At 44.7% G+C, this 20,219-nt stretch overlaps 1 protein-coding gene across 1 annotated transcript in view; it reads left to right on the plus strand.

Moving 5' to 3' along the window:
* The window catches only part of SATB2 (SATB homeobox 2), a 106,191-nt gene that overhangs the window by 16,652 nt on the left and 69,320 nt on the right, over positions 1-20,219 (plus strand). Inside the window, exon 2 of the mRNA XM_065637905.1 lies at positions 95-271. Coding sequence (XP_065493977.1) covers positions 95-271 — 177 coding nt within the window. The remainder of the gene's footprint in view (positions 1-94; positions 272-20,219) is intronic.

Genomic DNA, 20,219 nt, shown 5'->3' on the forward strand with positions numbered 1-20,219 from the left:
TAGGAGGTGTTTGAATTTACAGCTTTAATCAGAGATGTACGACACACTTCTTATTCCTCTCTTATTGATCCTTTTCTGTTTTTTTTCCATCTAGGTTTGATGATTCCAGTCTTTTGTGTGGTGGAGCAGTCGGACGCCTCTCTTGAGTACGACAGTCGGGAGGAGCACGCTGAGTTCGTTCTGGTTCGCAAAGATGTGCTCTTTAGCCAGCTGGTGGAGACAGCGCTCCTGGCTCTGGGGTATTCCCACAGCTCTGCGGCTCAGGCACAAGGTATGCGGTGAAGTTCTGTTCTTCCCCCTCCGCGCTGGCAGCAGACAGCACCTCAGGTTGCTCCACCTAAGGAGAAAGCAAGGAGACAGGTGGCAAATCTTGGAAGCGGTTCTATCGGTTGCGTTGACCGCTTAATCTTAAGCGGTATGTACACAAGCCCTGCCTTGTTAGCCTGGTCCAGAAAGCGTTAGTTGGGTCTGGCTGAAGTGTGAAACGTGGCGGTAACGATGAGCGGCGTGTTGGGGACACGTCCGCTCTGCACCACAGCGCTGCGTTGAGGAGCTCGGGGAGGGCTGAGTGGAACCTCTGCGTTTACAGCTGTTTGCTGTTCCGCTTGGTATCAGGGCCATTTGGAGCAGCATACTGTAGTTCTTTCATCTTTAAAATGATACATTTTTATATAATGGGTCTGTCTATGCATGCTCTCTTTATGGCCAGTAGTCGTAGTGCTAAACGTGCAGGCTGATTTCTCTGCTCTTGCTTACCTACTCTATTGCTGCAAAGCCCGTTGTAAAGCTCCACAGCCCCTTCCACTTCGAGCTGATTCTCCTGTAGCAGCGATATCTTAAAATAAACAAAGTTTTCCTCTCTCTACCCAAAATATCAGCTTAAAAAAAAAAAAAGGCACAAAACCCACTAAAATTATCATCTTAAGGGAAATGGGCAGGGCTTGGTGGGTTGGGAAAAATCTTTCCAGAATGAACTTTGCATTTCAAGAGGATTTTTTTGTACTAAACAGGTTATTTCAGTGCTTATTCTCTTGGATTAGAAGCCTCTAAGTTTCATTTTCATCTCCACGTCATCAATAAAACCTGTGCACATTTCGAGTAGTTCGGTAGAAGCTTTGCCTGGGGATTTGGATTCTATCCGTAGGTTTCAGTTATTTTGTAGAGCGGGGTGTTTGAGCGCGCGACCAGAGGGAGCTCGGGGGGTGAATCCAGGAGTTCCAGGCAGTGGTTCATTTGTACAAACTTCTTTCCAAGCAGAGTGATAATGATTCATTTCCTCCGCCAGCCCCTGCTCTGGGAGAGAGGCTCAGGTTCTGCACACACACGCTCGTGCACATGTGTTTATTTACACAATACGGTAATAAAAGCACTTTGAGGAGGCAGTTGTTCTGTTTTTTAATATGAAACGTTTTGTGTCATTTTAGGGACACTTTGGTTTTTTTTTTTCCCTGACTGTAAAAGGTCAGCGCATCGCAGTGTTTCCCTCCTGGTGAGCCAGCTCCCCGTTTGACAGCGCTATCCATCTCAGTTAACGCGGCTGCTCGACGCGTCGCGAGCTCACATGTGGAACACGCCGCGTTCGGCGGCCAAGATTTGATTCTTGGCACTTAGGAAAGGGAGCGGGCTTTGCGAGAAGCCTGCTCCAAGGAGACACAGCGCTCGGTGCAGTGATCCGCGCTGGCTGAGCGTCTCACGGGGGGGAACTTTGCTTGTGCAGCATCTCTGCAGTGAGGACAGGAGGAGGAGAGCACATTGACTCACCGAGGAAATGAGTCACCGTGCGGGGGGAGCGACCGCAGGGACTGAACCACAGGCTGCGACAGGGAGCTGGGTCCCGTACTCATCTGGGGCTTGATGTGCTGCTCCAGTAACTCCCCCAGAAAATAAAAGTTGCATCTCTAATTGTTGTGATTCGTCTAAAAGGAAAGACTTTGGCGTTTTTGTCTTTAAGGCAGCGATTTCCTTCTACTAGAAAACCTCAGATGGGTTAATATTTAGAAACAACAGAAAATACCTTAAAGATCCATCAGCTAACAGGTCTCTCACTTGGTTAGTTTATTTACTTCACACTGGAGGATCAGTTCTCCAAGGTCTTCTGTCCGTCCTGGGCAAACACTGCAGGTCACGCTGGCTTTAAGATATGAAGCTGAAGTACGCAGCATGTTGTGTAGGATCTTGTTTCTGTGCTCACTGCGAGACGAGGTACAGGCGGAGACAGGGTGCTAAGAGATCTCTGAGATTGTTTAGTTTAATGAGAAAATTTGGAGAATATTGGGCTATAATCTGTCATCTAGGGTTGACAGAACCATGCTGCTAAATTGTTGATGTAAGGGTTGAATTGGGAACGCAATTTTCTGGTATTAAAAAGAGGAAAACAAATAAAGCTATTTGCTTTATTCGTTCCGGTTGTAGGAAAAGTCTGCTTCTGTTCTAGCGCTCGGGGTTGATTTCATTTAGCAATATACATCGATATATAGGTGCTTAGTTCTCCGTTACGCTTCCTGCTCAGCTGGATTACAGGGTGTGCATGAGAAGCTGAAGATCCTCAAGTGCGTTTTGCGAAACAGTAGAGATTTAGTGTGCTGTGCGGGGCGCTGACACGAGCGGGTGTCCCGGCTGCCGAGGAGGTGACGCTGTGGCCGAATGTGAACATTTTGTTGCTGGTGGTGAGAGCAGAGACTTTCCCAGCGAGCGCTGCCCTCCTGAAACTTGCCTGTTCTGACAGGAGCTGTGAGAAGTTTTCTGGAACAGCACGGGAATGCGTTAGCGGCTTGGCACTGGGCTGTGAAAGCTGCTGGTGTGAATGGCAACAAAGGTTTAATAAACATTTATGTATTTTTCTTTCATCACTTGAGTCTACACCTGACACTAGGGAACCTGCTACATGTGCTTTCCAGAGAGGAAAAGAGTCGTGTTTTAAAGAGGCACCTGTGCTATGTGTAGTTTAATAACATTTATGTGCCCTCATGCAATTTTTTAAAAAAATTATTATTGGTTTGGGTTTTTTTGGTGAGTGGGTTATTCTAACTGGTCTGTGCAAGAGAAGGGAACTACATACAGTCTATAGTGCTGAGTGCCGGGGCCAAAGTAGTATGGAAGCAGCTGCAACCTGGAGTATCCTGTGTGCAATCCTGCCGCTTTGGGACCTGCTCTCCCGAGTGTCCGGTGGGGAAACCGAGGTACGGACACAGATGGGCTCTCCTCTGGCTCCACGGTGTGGGACAGAACCATGACCCAAGTGAGTTCATCTCCCCCAAGGGTCTAAATATGTGAGCTCAGCTCTTTCTCCCTGCTCCTAATTGGAGGCCTCTTGCGTTTGCTACCTGCATTATTATTATTATTATTATTATTATTATTATTATTATTATTATTATTATTATTACCACATGTACAAATATTCGAAGGGTGTAAGTACCACTGAGGAATGGCTTTGCCTGAGCTGATCCAAGAGCGTAGGGCTCTGGGGCAACTGGAAGGACCTGAACAGATGATGAGTAGGGAAAGAACCTGCGAAATGTTCCCATCTGTGCGTCTCCAGGACCACAGCAGCTTCCAGTTGAATGTCAGGTAAAGGCAGAACGTACCAGCTGGGGGCTGCGTTGAACATGTGCAGGCTGGGTTTATATTTTTGTATCAAGAAGGGTGCAGTAGAAGTGCAGTGAAACCCTGCTGGACTGTGCGTGATGTGTCCAGCTGAGTTGGCTGCAGCCGGGAAGACCAGATATATTATTTTTAACGCAAGTGCAAGGCAGCGGTGTGGGAAAAATGAGAGGAAGCCTGAGTTCAGGTTATAGTAATGCACAGTAAATTACAAGGGTGCTAAAATCTACAATCTTCTGACTCCTCAGCCAAGTGCCCGGTGGAATTTGTGTGTCTGACTATTATACTGGCTTTAATGAATAAGGGAGACACCGGTGATATAATGACTTAAATAACAAGACAATACAGCGATCAACAAACTAAATGTTGCGTTGTTTCCTGGCCCTGTCACTGTTTGCAGCTCTTTTTTTCTTTTGGTCTGTCCGGAGACAGCACAGCGGTCTCACCCAACAGGGTTCTCAGTCCCTGCTGAGCTGCTGCGTTTCTCTCAGCACTTTTTATGGGTAAACTGCTCTTTCTTCTCTGCCGTTTTGCAGGTGAAATTGCCAAAAGCCCCAATGGCATCATTTAGCAACAGTGAGTGTGAGGGTGCCGCTCCGGTGGACATCTCGTGGTAAACTCCGACGTGCAAAGTCACGATGACTTGTCAGGGATTGCTGAGCGGGCTGGATTTCTTGCATCCAGATCAAAGTTTTCCTCGTAAAAGCCGCTCCTTCTTAAATGGGACATTGCTTGACTTGTAGTCTTTGCTTTTCTCCCTGATGCTTGAAGAAAGTGGGCTGAGTACTTCTCAGATATTTATTTCCCTCCCCATATACAGACATTTACTAGCAAATCACCGTTTTGTCTACCCTGCAAAACTTCATGACAACTGTAAGTGAAACTCAATTACAGGAGCTGTGAGAGAAAGTCAGAATTTAATGAGAATGCTGAAAACCTCTTCCTTCTTTGTTTTGTTTTGATAGGCACTTCAGTGCATAATGGACACAGAGTTTGAAAGACACTGTTGTTAAAGGTTCAGCATCTCACACCATTTCAATTAAAGCCCCAGAGTGCTCTTTAAAAGTTGCTTGGAACTCTTAAGAAATCTTCTGTGAAAAATAAAAAAAGAGGTAGGGGTTGAGGCTGCTTGTATTTGTAGGGTCTACTCAAATTAGTGTGGGGTTTTTTTGTGGAAAATGAGACATATAAGGAAATGTCAGGGTGTTGTATTTATATATACAGAAGTAGGAATATATTTTGTTTTACTTTGTTTTACATATAAATACATATAATTTAATCTAGAACATAAATACACATATATTTTATACATACGCACACCTACAAACATATATTTAAACAAAACGATACTATATATACGTGCGGAAACAAAAGATCAAAATCCAATTAATAAACCCACCTTTCGGGTTCCTCGTCCCCCTCATTCTCCATCTGTAGGGTTATTTTAACTAACCTCATTATTCCAACAGCGTGAACTCCAGTGAACACGTGGTTCTTTGGGAAGCTCACTGGGAAAGTTTGGAACTTCTAATCAGGGACTGGGAAGCGTTTCTCTTGTTGTTTTTTTCTTTTTCCCTGCCACCCCCCCGGTGCTGCTGTGTGTAAAAGTTGCCACGTGGTATTGGCTTTCTGATCCCAATATATCATTTACAGGATTCTTGTGATGGAACAAAACCTTCTGCAAATAATAATCTATTTTGTCTAGATGGCAAACACCTGGGTAGTATAAGTAAATGGGTAATTTATTAGTGTTTGAACAGCTTAAAGGAGGGTAACCGAAGGGAACCCTGAGTAGTCTTTTCCAACCAAAATGACTCCATGATTCTGTGTTTCGGTGATGGCTCCGGGGACTCCGCTGGACTCATTGCAGTGGTGCGTGTCATTTATTTGTTCCAGGATCACGATAGATCCAACCGGTGCTGTGCTCTGGGTAGGAATCATGAAACCTTTTGTTCTTCTGTCTCCCACTTTGGTTCTGAGACACGACAAACTGCTGAGACCATCCCAGCCCGTTGGTGAGCGCTGTGTTCTGCAGCACTTGCATCCATGTCACACTGCAGGCTGGTCGTAAAGAGGCGACGCTGCAGGACACAAGTTCCTTCAAGCTTCACGCTCTTCCAGGAAAGATTCTCATATTGTGCTGGTTTTATAAACCGATGAAGAAATGCTGGGGAAATTGAGCCACAGGCTTTTTGTGTGTGTCACAGCAACCCTTATGGTAGTTTGGGGTAAAATAAAAGTCAAGTTCACTTCAAAAGGCCTGTGTGTACTCAATTAAAAACTTAGACGGGCATATAATAAATTCTAATTTTTCTTGGCCCTCTTCCCAACCTCTCAGCTAAGCCCACAAGCCCATGAGCCACTGGTATTTTTGAGGAAAATTGGGAAATGGTCTTTATTAATTTAAATTTAAAGTAAAATGTTGTTTTCTACCATGAGTCTGGGAATGAAGCAGTCCTGTACTGAAAAATGGGAATAAATGAGGTTAGGCTGGGTCTTCCCTGTCTGGAGCAGGAGGATGCGGTGCAGTTAGCAGCTGTGAGCTGGCAGGGTGGGAGGAGAGCCAGGGGTGGGGAACACCACTTGGGGCTTTTCCTTTCTTTCATCTTCTTCTTTTCTTCTCCTCTCCTTCTTCCCTTCCTTCTTCCCTTCCTTCTTCCCTTCCTTCTTCCCTTCCTTCTTCCCTTCCTTCTTCCCTTCCTTCTTCCCTTCCTTCTTCCCTTCCTTCTTGCCCTCTTCTTCCCATCTTCTTCTTTTCCCCTCTTTTTCCTTATTTCATTTTATTTCTTTTTCCTTTTTCTTTTCCCCCTCTCTTTCCCCTCCCCTCTTCTTTTCCCTCTTTCCCTTTAGGCATTCTTGTCTGCTGACATTTTGCCCAGTCCCTGCCCTGGCTGAGGGCGGCAGCATTTTAACCCCATGGGCCTTTTGCCCCGTCTGTCGGCCCCGCAGGGACGTGGAGCTGAGCCCCCGGCACCCAGCAGGGATGGGGCTGGTCCCATGGGGGGCACATCCCATGGGGGCTGCAGGGGGTGAAGTGGCTCCGTTTGCAGAGCGGACGAGGACGAGCAAAAGACCCCATGTTAGTGACCTCCGTCTGTCTTCCTTGTGGCAGGTGACTGCCTTTGATTTATCCAGACAACTTTAAAAAAATGTGTTTATACAGGTGTGATTTTTTTTTAAAAAAAAGGCTTTGCGGCAGGTTGAACGAGATGAGGTTGGGGTATTTTTCACTGGGTATTTATGGGTGATTTGACTTTCAGCTTTATTCCAACAGAAGAGTAATTCTTCTTGAATGAAGTAGCTGTCAATGACCCAGTAAAGCTGTAGTAGCCCGGGGATCTGTATTTTATTCCATTTTCGCTCCCCAGCTGCGTGCGCAACATCTTTTGAGTTCACCTGCCTGTCTCCACAGTCCCCAGCAAAGAGTTAAACCCAAAGAAGCGAGCGAGGAGAACGCCCGTGCCAGTCAGGATTCTTAGCTAAATTGCTTTCATACTTTGTTTTTATAATATATTTGCTGCTTAGCCACATTTTGGCCTTTTTCCTCTTTCTAACAACAGTCGTTGTGTGGGATGGCCAGGAGATAGTTCCGACTTTCCCAGCGACGTCTCGGTGCTGAAGATGTCCCTGGGCAGCAGGAGCCTTCACAGCTTGTCTGCCTTTCTGAGGAGGGGTTTGTTGGCACCTTCTGTGGGACAGTCTGTGGGGAGAAAAATGTTTATTTTGTGTTGAAGCTCTAGATAATACTCACTATAGGTAATACTCCGTCTTTTCTGGACCCTGGGAGATGTTCAGGCAGAGTTGCGCAGGAGTCGGCAGGAGCAAATGGGCATTTTGGGAACCGCTACCATAGAGAATGTTTCAAACAGCACTGTTTATGCATCCATGTGTATAAATAGCATCAGTTACATCTTTTTAAATGTTGAGGATGGATCTAAAAACTACATGCATTCCGAACATAAAACTTTCTTTTTCTGTGGCTTGAGCGTGGAGTATGTCATTTTTTTTTTCTCAATCCGGAAGCTGTGTTTGCGTAAAAGAATGAAGAATGGTATTTCGTTGGTAATATTCACAAAGATTTATTAATATTTTATTGTGGAGCTTTTAAATAGAGGGCTACACAACTAGTTCTTTTTTTTTTCCTTTCCTGATATCTGCTAAAAGAGCACAGCAACACCGTGCATTTGCATTTGCCAATCACTAAAAATCCCCCCTACCATGAATGTGTATGTGAAATTGAGAACCTAATTAAAAGATTAACAGCATGTACAGTACTTTACCCAAAAGGCACGTGTTAATTTGTTAAAACACTAAAGTTTTTTATGCTGTCTTTTTTGACGCTACCAAAATATTTTCAGTGGAACTGGTTGGACCTGGTCTCTTTATTATAAATTCTTTGCAGAGAAAGATGACTTAATTTCATATCTAATTGCATAAGGAGTTATAAATTATCTTTTCGAAGAGACCTATGACACTAAAGCGCAGAATGAACAAATAAAACTGATTTGTTCTAGTACAAATGGAGATACATGGCAGTATTTTTATTACAGACACCATTTGTTTGGGTTGAGTGTCGGAATATTTTCGAATAAGATACCGGGTGCTCTTTGTGGCGCAGTTGTTCTAGCAATGCATCGTAAGGTGTTTTACAACTAATTGCCACGAAACGAAGCAACCCAAATCAACACAAAGCAGCCCTGCCCGTAAAACAAAACCCTCTGCAGAATGGGATCATCTGTTCCAAGGAAATACTTTATCTGCGTTCATAGGTGCAGCGGGACCTGCCTCTTGCATCACATGCTGAACTTTTATTTTCTCCCGAATTTTATTCCGCCGTTGAAACTTTCAAATGGTTTATCGTAAATTTACGATTTTGTGCTGAACTGCGTCACTGTTGGTGCTGAGGCCGTTACTGAATGTCTGTTTAACCGGATCAGATTAAACCCTATTGCATTATTTAGTGCAAGTATAGTGTTTATCAAGGACTAAATTAATATCCTACTGACCTTCCGAGGTTTGAATTAATAAATTTATCACAAGGATTAGTTTGGAACTGTAGAATAGGTTCTTTTATTTATCCAGAAGTACTTTTATTATGAAGTTTACTGATACAAAGCTGCTTCCCTTAAGCTGATTGTTATTCCCAGGCACCAGCCAACCAATGCCAAATTGTCTGAATCCCAACCCATGTGTGCAATTATGAATTTTTCTAGAAAGGGGCCAAAAGGGTCGTACCGCACTTCATAAAGGCGAGGAGGAAAGAAACGTAATAATTTTTAGCTAGAGAGCTGCCATGGTCTGGTTTGAGTGACACGAGATGAAAACTGCAGCATTTCTGGTGAAACATGGATTGCACTGTTAACAGACGTTTGTGCCTAATAATCCAGAAGGATTTCAAGAACAAGGTGAAGGAATATTTTCATTACCATAAGAACACGAGATTTGTTTTCCCTTACCTTTCCATAGCTTTGTGTTTGACAGGGACATCTCGGAAGGAGGGGCTGTCACAGGCCAAAATTGCCATCAAACCTCTTCAAGGCTTCTCCTGAAGCCTCTTTTTTCATGTTTTGCTTGTGTGTATACTCTGGTTTTGCATGTAAATGTGAGGGAGATGGAGAAATCTGAGCTGCAGATGGGGAAAAAACCCCCAGTATCATGATATTTTAAAAAATTCCAGAATTAGAAGGAGATAAATTTATGTAGCCTTTGCACCATAATAATGTGGAAAGACCTGACGCAAAGCCGTAAGGCTTTTTTCACAGATTCAGTTGTCTGGAAATTGTGCAATGCTGTTTAAATGGGATGACTTCTAACAGATCGCAAAAAATAATATCTATATAATTTTTTTTTTTTTTTTTTTTTAAATCACGTTTTCACCAAGGATTTCATGACGGCAGCACTCACTCCTGCGCAGTTAATAGGCAGCATGTACTTCGTTGTCTTTTCCAAAACCTGCGGTTATTTTCCCAGAGCGGTCGCAAGCCGCAGTTTGTAGCTTTGGCAGGAAGAAAGATGGAATCTCTTGGAATTTTGGTGCGGATGGTTGGCCCGTTGGGTCGGGTCTTGTGTTGCAGCCGCTTCCCCGATATCAAGCACCCGCTCAATGTCTTTTACATCCAGCTGCTTGTGTGATGTAGTATTTAGGGGGAAGGAGATGCTGTTTAATGCAAGGAGTGATGAGTTTAAATCTGGAAGCAAACAAACAAAAAATCCCTTCTTTCCGTGCTTGCTGCGTTAAGTCTTTTATATAATATTTATAGAAAAAGGGCTACGTCTGTGTCAGTTTCAAACACAACCTCCTGTGGCCCTTTCCTTATTTCTGAGCCTTTGGGGGATGTGTGGGGCCGGGGAAACGAGAGAACTGGGTATTAGAATTCAGTAGCAGGTTTAAATGAAGCAGAAACCTCAGCGTGTTATAAACTTGTAAGGCTATATATACACTATGGCATGTGGCTGGACCATAGTCATGCTCAGCAAACCACTGAATATTTAAGGAGTGTTCGTATGTTTCCTAATTCTTCCCAGAAATAAAGAGGATTTCAGTGCTGAGTAATATCTTATTATCCCATTCCTACTATCGGCAGCAAAGCAATTTGAGCTTGCAAAAATAGCAGATTAGATATTTCCCTGGAAATACATCTATTCTTTAGCGTCTTACCGATGTTCTGGCAGAAGCCGGGAGCTGAGGGGGTGTAGCGAAGGTTGTGAAAAAGCAGCGTTTTCCATCGGGCGTCCTGTGAAGAGGGAGGTTTGAAGGGAAGAGAGATGCCCAAGCGGGAGCTGCGCACAGTAAACGTGACTTTTGGGGCCAGGAGGAATCCAGGCTGACAATTCCATGTAAGAAGAATTGAGAACAGAAGTGAAAAAGCCAGTAGTAGAAGAGATAATGTCCTGACATCTTAAAACTGAGGTGGAAGGTGTCTGAGTCCAATATTCCTTGCAATGGTGGAAACTTAAATGCAGTGTTCTGCTACTACGGTAGTGAGGCCAGAAATGGAACTAGAAGGTTTTTCTCGGTGTGGAGTGAAAGGCAAGAGTTCAGCGGGCATCTCGTTGCATGATGCAGAGTCCGAAATCAGCCCCACAATGCTGTTAGTGTTCGTAACCCAGGGTGCTGGAGCTTCAACAAGGAATTCTTTACCAGCAAATGAAGCCACATTCTTAGTTACGGCAGCGTAAATAAAGTGAAACGCTTCTCAAGTCACTGGAGTTTTGGATTTCCGCTGGTGCAGTTGAGGGCAGAGGTTGAAATATGTTTTTTATTTCCAGATGTATCTCAAGCAACATTTCCAACTTGTTTTATGAGGAGAAGTAGACAATCAGTTGGGAGGCAGGTTGGGACACAGGTAACCCAGCTTCAGGTACGTTTAGCTGTAGGATCAGTGACCACCGTTGGCTGTTTGCAAAGAGCTTGTTTGGGGTGTTCCGGCCACGTCGTTTTTCAGCTGCGCACTAATACAGAAAACCCAACTCAACCCGGCTGCTCTGGAGTGAGTTATTTAGCGACAGGAGGGACAGGCCAAAGCCGTTTTCCTACAGAACACTTTTCCTTACGTGAAAGCCATCCCTTTGCAGGATACTTGTTGTTTCATGATCGTCAGGGTAATTTGATGGGTTTTTTTATTTTACATCAAAGAAGCTTGGGTTGAGGTTCTTGCTTGCTTCTGCGAATACCGGCGATGCGGTGACTTAGACTGGGAACACAAAATAGAAATTCCCCGCTGGGATCCTCCTACCTCTGCAGGGCCAGGGAGACAGAGGCACGTGCGCTCTGAGACTGAAAGCGGGGAGCCATGTGTTTTTAAATATATGTGAGATCTGACCTGCTTTCGAGTACTTTTCTTAAAACACGAGGAAGAAAAAAGCCGCAGAGAGGAAGGGACCCGTGAAGCCGGAGGTCGGGCTGCTGCTGTAGTGCTGTGTTCGACGGCAGGTGGGATGGCAAATATCCACCTTTTGGGCAAGGACTGAGAAGCTGGTCTTTAGCTTGGCTAGTGCAAATGTGTGTGTAGGAAGGTTTTAAAAGGAGGGAAAAATATTTGTTAATTTGGGCTGTTTGTGGTTGAAATATCGTAACCGCTTGGGTGTAATAAGAGAACTACAGTAACTTTTTGTTTTCAGAGAACTTGTTGGAAATATTCCTTGAAATTAAGATTCATACGTTCTTGCAGAGGAGCTTTCTTTGTGAGGTGGTCATGTCAAAGCAGGGTTTCCCTGTCTTAACTGCATCCATAAATCGAGCTGATGCCTTCTTCTCTTTAGAACTTCAAGTAAACAGTTTTGTTTTTAAAGCATAAGGTGGTTAGTAATTGCCTGTGGACTTCCAAATAGTGCACAAAGATTTTGCTTTGATTAACTTCTTTTTTTTCATTTATTAACAAGGTGGTCATATAGGAACATTCATCAGAAGCTTTAGAAATTGTAGGAGATTTATGATGTCGCATGATGTCATTGCAGCATATGCTGCATTGTAAAACTTCAGAGCAACCACTGGTGAATAATGGAGCATTCATTCCCTCCTTCCAAATCCCAACATCAGCTATTCCCCAGGCTCTCCTAAACCAGAAACTGTGCCTATAGGAACACGTAGCGAGAAGTTAGGCTGGGGAGAGTGTGACGGGAGGACCTCCAAAGGAGGGGTGGACACTGTGATTCCCAGAAGCCGTGGTGTTCAGGCTGCACAAAAGCTTGAGACTCTCGGAGGTAAAAGCTCTTCAGAAGGAAGTGGCTAAAAAAATCCTGGCCAGCTCGTGGGGAGCTTGTGAGAACGAGCACTAGAGGCCAAATTCTGGTGGGTTACACCATCCTGCGCTGGGGCTCGTGCCAGGGCCGAGCGCTTTCCCCGCTGCGACCAGAGCTGGGGGAGCGCAGCTCCGAGGGGCTGAGCAGCCGGCGACTCTGCTCGAAACCACACATGAAATGAATTTAGCAATCTTGGACTCTTGAACAATGATTCACTTTATAATATGACCACAAAATGTAGCTGAGTTGGTAATGATTGCTTCAAACAGCTCGAGAAACTGAATGAGCAAGGAGGAGCCGGGGTTACCCTTAGCCCTACTCAGTGTCCTTGTTGGGCCGGAGGTCGAGGCTTTTGCCCGGGCGGCGCAATAGAGACAGACAAAGGTCTCATTCTTTAGTGGAAAATGTGCTTTAACAGCCAGCACTGTACACTAACACTTACCAAAAAATGAAAGGCTGCACGTTCCTTGCTGGGGATGTTAACAGCTGTGTGGCAAATACTCCTATAGCAAAGGAATCAGAGGAAAATCCATGGAAGCTTTCCCAGCCCTTCATCCATGTTAAAGAGAGACACTTGGAAATTATAAGGACACAGGTTTTGAGAATATAAATTAATTAAGTGTCGGTAATTGCATTACTGCACTGTCTTGCCAGGGAAATAGCTATTCCTGTGAGAGTCTACTACTGCGTTAGGTCTTGCAGCAGAGTGTAACTTTTTGAAAGTGCTTTAGGTTTTCCAAATCTATCTTTCTGCTTGTATTTAATTCTAACTAGTGGTAAACAGCAGCTTAGCCCTGCGAAGGTGTTCGTCATCGCGCTCGCTCGAGTTGTTAAAGCTGCAAGAAGACCGAACAAGCATTTACAGCTTGGCCTTAACTTGACAGAAGCAGGTAGCTGGAACCTCCCCAGTCTGGCCCAAGGAGCTGCTGGATCGCTTGTCCTGGTGGGACCGGGGTCTTTGGGCTGGGACGGGAGCCACGAGGTTTGGTGCAGACGGGGCTCCTGCAGCTGTCGAACAAGCCTCGTGCTCCTGAGCTGCTGGAGGTGCAAAGCCTCGGGCAGGTAGGACACTTCTGGGGTACTTCATTTGCAAGAAAAAGAAACCCCCAAGGCTAGTTTATATTGCTTGTTGTATTTTTTTTTCCCCCGTGTCCTGACTACCCAATGCCTCCGACCTTACTGTACTCGTGTCCTTCTTCAAATCTCCACTGAAAGGATGAAGAGGGCACTTCAGAAACAGAACTGGTAAACTGCATGCAGCCTGGCATGTTTTTAGTCTAACTAGAAAAGCTGCTTGGAAATATTTTTTTTGCTTTTCCTGCTGAAACCAGGCAGTTCTGTATCTTTATAATAATGACTCGTTACAGTATTTCCTTAGATTTTTTTAAGTGGGACTGAGTTATGGCCCTTTGGTAATGTTTGGGGGAGAAGTGAAGACTTAAAATGCCCACTTCCCAGACCTGAAAGAGAAATTCACATTTAAAAGGTTCTCCTGGCTCAAACCACTACACATGAAGAGAACTGAAAAGTGGTTTTTGTAAACAAGTTCCCTTGGACCATGAAGAGCCTTCCTGGGCTGACCCAGGTTCAGTCTTCAGGTGCTGCCCAAGGATTTTGGTGGTTGCTCAGCTGATCTCAGTTATCAATCAGCTCTGGGTGGCTGCCTGTGGGCACAGATCAACTCCTCTGCCGTGGTTATACCAGTATCGCTGCTCTTACGAACTGACCGTCTGCTGTTTGCTTTTGTGAGCTCCTTACAAATCGGGCAGCGAGAGCGCGGCGCCAGCCTGGGATTCATTCCTGCATCCAAGCTCAGTCTTCCCACTTTTGCCACTATTTGTCTCCAAGAAGCCCTCTTTGGCTGTGCTGAAGTGCTGCGGTTGCTCGTGCTGCTGATGGGAGGTAAATACGAGCTTCTCTCGGAATTCCGGAGTTCATTTCAGTGCGTGGAGACTGTCGTACGTTCCCCTTGGGCTCCTGAGTAGGCACGAGACTGTCCATCCATCCAAGAAATGGAACGGAACGTAACAAAGCTTCTGTGTTACGGATTGGATTTGATACGTTTGGGAGGGGGACCAGCAGTGTCCCAAATGGGAATTAAAAAAAAAAAAAAATAGAAATGTAAAAATATTTGTAGCTAGCTGAAGTCAGCATCCTCATCTGGAACTGGCCAAGTCTTAATGGAGATGCTTTTCATGCTGCTGCGTGCGCCAGCGACCTCTTGGACGGGGGCGTTTGTTCCAGGGTTCAGCTCTGTGTTAGCAGCAGAAAGGCGCTTCTTGTGGAACAGCGTTAAAAGCTGAGCCAAGTTTTGTCTCATTTCGTATTACTTGACTTAAAATCTGCTGTCTTTCCCGGGATTTTGTGCAGCTTTATTCCTCCTATCGTTATTCAGTCGAGAGGCTTTTCATTGCGTTACCCGAGTTAAAATGATCTCATGTTTGAGGCTGAAATTAAGGAGTTTGGAAAACCCGGGTGTTGTGATTGTCACTAGTGCAGGGATGAGGTTCAGGTGACCGAGTGCTTTGAAAGGGAGCTTTGTATCCACTTACCGCCTTTTCTTATCTTCATAAAAATGACAAAGAATTAAATAATTTTAAAAAATACAACTGGAAACTACATTTCCATACATGCTGCAGTCATTCCTTAAGGATAAACATACACATAAAACATCGTAACTACACCCACAACTTTCATTCTGATTAATTGAATACGCTTTTTTATACTAACTCTGCATGGTAAGTGAATGATTTCTATCTTAAATTCTACATTTTTTCCTCTGTGGTTACAACCAAAATTATACAGATTCCCTGCATGGAATTATATCCCAAACTACTTCCCCCGAGGTATTTTTAAACTTTTCGCCTAGACGATGCGCATTATTTTAATTACAGCACATAACAATTATCTGGAAGCTGCCGGTTATCGTGTCGGTCCGAGGTGCCACTTAAGCCCTTCTCTTCTCACAATTAACAAGATAATAATTGTTTGGCGGGCAGGGCTGTGACCCCTGATGGTGTCCTGGGGGGCAGCTGCATCGCGCACAAACGCGGGTTGTATTGATTTTATCTTCCATGTTTCGGGATTATTTGCGAAAGGATTTCTCATCAGCTAATAGCCCTTATTTTAAAAAAACCCCTTCATCGGTTGGGTTAAAATCTGAGCTCAGATGTGTGATCACATAAGGGAAAATTCCGCTGAGACTTGGGGTGGAACGAAGCCCCCTCCTTAATACTTTTGTCTAACATATGTCACTGTATTAAAAATAATTACTTTGGTTCCTTAGAGGGGAAGAGGGAGGTGTGGGGTTTTTTTTAAACTTGGAGTTCTATATTGAGTAGGCAAATAAACTCCTGAGATTGCTTTCATTAGAAAAGGATATTTTAAATGGTACCTTTTCCTTGAATGGTGGCCAATTTAATTTAGATTATTGCTTCTGACAATTAACCTGGTGTTGGGCTGCACTTGTCTCATTAGCGATGTGGCGGGTGATGAACTCGGATCCGTGAGGGCTCGGCTCTCACTGGGAAACCCATTGGCCGGGACAATCCATAAATCCACCGAAAAGCCGCCTGGGAAGGGCCGGGATCAAACAAATAGTCTTATCAAATTCATTCAATAGTTTTGCCGGGAGAGAAAGTAAAACAGCAGAGGAGTCACGGGCGTGAGATTTAAAAATATGTTCTGAGGTGATCTGGTTTTGATATTTTCATGTTTCAGCTTTTTCTAGTTTGAGGCAGAATTTCTCCTTTCAAAATGTGTCTGCTTTAAAAGCAAGTTTTTCAATAAAAAGGGAACACGGTGATAGGGAGTACCAAGAGGGCTAAATAATTAAGGAATAAAATTGTTAAATTCTGTTTTAATGTAATGCTTCATATTCTTAAATTCTGTTTTAATGTAATGCTTCATCCGCCAGGAAACGATCAGTTGATTTGTTTCTCATTTAAGCAAAACCAGTTGCGCAAGTTGTGGTTTCGTGAACTGATTGTCCCCCTTTTTCGCCCCGGATTTTTATCCGCGGAAGCAAAATATCTTTTTCAAAATGTACAGATCTGTGTTACACAGGGAATATCCAGAAATAATATAGTCTTTTGGTGGTGATTTGATGAACGAAAGGATTAAAGATAATTTTCTGCAATAGTAAAAATGACTTTACCAACTTTGTGTAGTTGAGGGCTTCTCATCTAAGTATCGCTAGAGAATTACTAGTAAAGTTTAAACAAATAATACAAAGAATTTTAATAATAATACAAATTATTACTAGAAAAAAGAACTGAAAAAAAATCTTTTTGCAAATTTTTTGTTGTCTTACATTTTTAATTTCTTAGTTATACCAACATGCTGAGTGCCTGTGTCTGAATTTACATACGTATATATATATCAACTATATAGTGTCCAGAATTAGTACAGATAAATGTATCTTTATATGCAGGAAGAGTGAAAAGTATAACTCCCTTAAAGTAAGTGTTGTGGTTTTTTTTTTTCCTTTGAATTTAAATTCACTTTGCATTTTATTGCATGAGCTCCCTACAAACACTTGACCAGTTTTGCTGTGCAGATCAGCAAGGGGAGCATGATTTAAACTGACTGGTCTGTTCTCTCCCATTATGTGGCTATGCATAGAATATTTGCAGCCACTTAAAAGGTATTATACGTGTTGTTCAGAAATAGTCACCCCATTGAATATTTAATAATGTATACATGAAAACCGATCCAGAAGAGGCTACGTGAGATTTGCTCTGGCAGGAAAGTGGGTTATTTTAGCAGAAAAATGGGATGGTTTTGTGCTGCTGCCGGGAGGGCCGGGGCTGTGCAGCCCATGTTGGGGTGGCCGTGTGTCTCCCCGTCCCGTCCCTTCCCGTCCCTTCCCGTCCCTTCCCGTCCCTTCCCTTCCCTTCCCTTCCCTTCCCTTCCCTTCCCTTCCCTTCCCGTCCCTTCCCGTCCCGTCCCGTCCCGTCCCGTCCCGTCCCGTCCCGTCCCGTCCCGTCCCTTCCCTTCCCTTCCCTTCCCTTCCCTTCCCTTCCCTTCCCTTCCCTTCCCTTCCCTTCCCTTCCCTTCCCTTCCCTTCCCTTCCCTTCCCTTCCCTTCCCTTCCCTTCCCTTCCCTTCCCTTCCCTTCCCTTCCCTTCCCTTCCCTTCCCTTCCCTTCCCATGGTGTCCAATTCTCTGCCCCTCCGCGCCCCTTACCATCTGCCCCGGGACCCTCTACCATTTATTCGTAAAAATTAAAGTGGTTTTCTTTGTACAGAAGGAGGCCTAAAGGACTGGCGGGAAGGTTGAGGCAGTTTTGTGACCGGGGCAGATGTTGGTGGAGGGTTCTGCAGTCCCCAGAATCTGCTCTGTCCCACCAGCCTGGCAAGTGTCCCTGTCTCTCGTGAGATTTAAAAAGTAAGAAATTTCAAACAGTTTTGAATTCAGCCTGGGTCCTGGGGGACAGCAGGGTGACCATGAGCCAGCACTGGGCCCTTGTGGCCAGGAAGGCCAATGGGACCTGGGGGGGATTAGGAGGGGGGTGGTCAGTAGGTCAGAGAGGTTCTCCTGCCCCTCTGCTCTGCCCTGGTGAGACCTCATCTGGAATATTGTGTCCAGTTGTGGGCCCCTCAGCTCCAGAAGGACAGGGAACTGCTGGAGAGAGTCCAGCGCAGCCACGAAGATGCTGCAGGGAGCGGAGCATCTCCCGTGTGAGGAAAGGCTGAGGAGCTGGGGCTCTGGAGCTGGAGAAGAGGAGACTGAGGGGTGACTCATTCATGGGGATCAATATGGAAAGGGGGAGTGTCAGGAGGATGGAGCCAGGCTCTTCTGCGTGACAACCAGTGATGGGACAAGGGGCAATGGGTGCAAACTGAAACACAGGAGGTTCCACTTAAAGATGAGAAGAAACTTCTTCCCAGTGAGGGTGCCAGAGCCTGGCCCAGGCTGCCCAGGGAGGCTGTGGAGTCTCCTTCTCTGCAGACATTCCAACCCGCCTGGACACCTTCCTGTGTAACCTCATCTGGGTGTTCCTGCTCCGGCGGGGGATTGCACTGGGTGAGCTTTCGAGGTCCCTTTCAATCCCTGACACCCTGTGATTCTGTGATTACTTTAGTATTTTAGGCATCTCAGACTTTGGGGATAATTCTTTGGGAATAAAGTTTCTACTTACTCAAAGACTTTATTTCTTTGCATTTTGTACGAGTCTTAAGACCTGCAGTACAGAACAAGCAATAATACTCCATGTCTCCAAATGAACAACAGGCTTTGGAGGAGTAAACCAGGCTTTGTTTAAGATGCCGATACCCACGGTGCAACCCACGTCCCACCAGGCAAGTGGGCGCCAAGAGGAGGGGTACGGTTATTGCCTGTGGGAAATGGCGGAGTCCGGATTAAGGCTTTTCCTCCAGGGTGACCTTTGAAGTCAGGGAGATTGTGCCAACAATAAGCCTCCCAAAGCCACCTCTTTGCGCTGCCTTAGTGCTCCCCAGGCGTTGAGGTTCGCTCCGGATTCTTCACTGGATTGTCGGAGGGTCATTGTGTGTGTGCACGCAGTGTCTGCAGCTTCCTACCTGAGGCTTCGGGAAGTAATGTTATTTACATCTTATTATATCCTTTGCTATGATGTTGAAATCCTCCGTCAATTGCTGTGCATTTGTGGTACAAAGCGCAGTGTAGGCCATACCTGATACATCTTCGGTAGGTTCCAGAGGTTTTGCAGTGTCGGTACCATGTTCTGAAGAAGGCATCATCCCACTGGATCTTTATTTAACAATATTCCCCAGAACTGTCGTTCTCTTCCTGCTTACACTCATGCAGAAGCCCAAAGACACCTGGGGTTTTGGGAGATGATTAGAAATTACAGCCTTTCCTCCCTTTTTTCTTGAAATACCAATGTAGGGGATTTTTTAGCTCTTTGCATTTGAACAATTTTCTTCATAGCAGCTCCGCAGCTTCTCTCTCCTGTGGTTACCCCAAAATCTTAGCTGCTACATAAAGATGCTGTAAACTTCTGGAAATCCTTCGAAGTAGGACGAGCGTGTGCTGCAAACCTCCAGATCCAAAAGGTGGATAACTCTTCCCAGTCTTTGCCATGTGCAAATTAACATAGTTCTTTCTGTCTTTCAGTCTTTTATTCGCAAACTGACTAACGTGAAGACGAAAATGCTAACAGGATCCCAAAAAGGATCTGGTGGCTTTGTAAGGAAAGAGGTTCTGTTCTAGGAAGATGTGGGCTAAGAAAACAAATCTGGGTTCATCTCAGCGTCATGTGGGCTCATCAGCAGTACAAAGGAAAACTGTTTGTTTCTGAGTCTGGTAACAGTTCCTGCTGCTCTTAGTCATCTCCTCTAGTGGTGAACTGCAGTCTGGTTTTTTTCTCCTTTGTTTTCTGTTGATAGGAAATGTAGCATAATTCAGTAACCAGCAAAGCTTTATTTAGACTTGTCGGAAATGCAGAATTGTTTTGCTCTTCCTTGGAAGAAAAGAGGGAGAGAAGGAACCCGAGAATCGGGGTCATCAGCTGAAAGGAGTGTCAGTGAAGGAGAAATTTGTGTTGGATTTAATTGAATGTATCTGAATTTACCACGCTGCTCAAATTAGGGACTAAGTTTATGAAAATGTATTTTGAAAAGAAATATTGCAACCTTAAAGATCCTATTCTCTGTCTGTGTCTAGCAGATCAGTTCAGAAGGGAAGGGTAAGGTTTGATCCTTTGCCTTTTACCCGTTTGTGAGGGACACTTGAGCCCTCAACAAACCCTCGGTCTTTGCTCTATTGCATATTCTTAAATATATGCGTGTGCACACATTTGCAAATGGATAATTTTGCTTCCTTATAATTTTTTGATATAAAAATGCTCAAATACAAGTCTTACCGCCTTGGTTAACCGCTTCATGGTGGATGTAG

The sequence above is a fragment of the Caloenas nicobarica genome, chromosome 6 (assembly GCF_036013445.1).
Source record: "Caloenas nicobarica isolate bCalNic1 chromosome 6, bCalNic1.hap1, whole genome shotgun sequence".
NCBI classification, from domain to species: domain Eukaryota; kingdom Metazoa; phylum Chordata; class Aves; order Columbiformes; family Columbidae; genus Caloenas; species Caloenas nicobarica.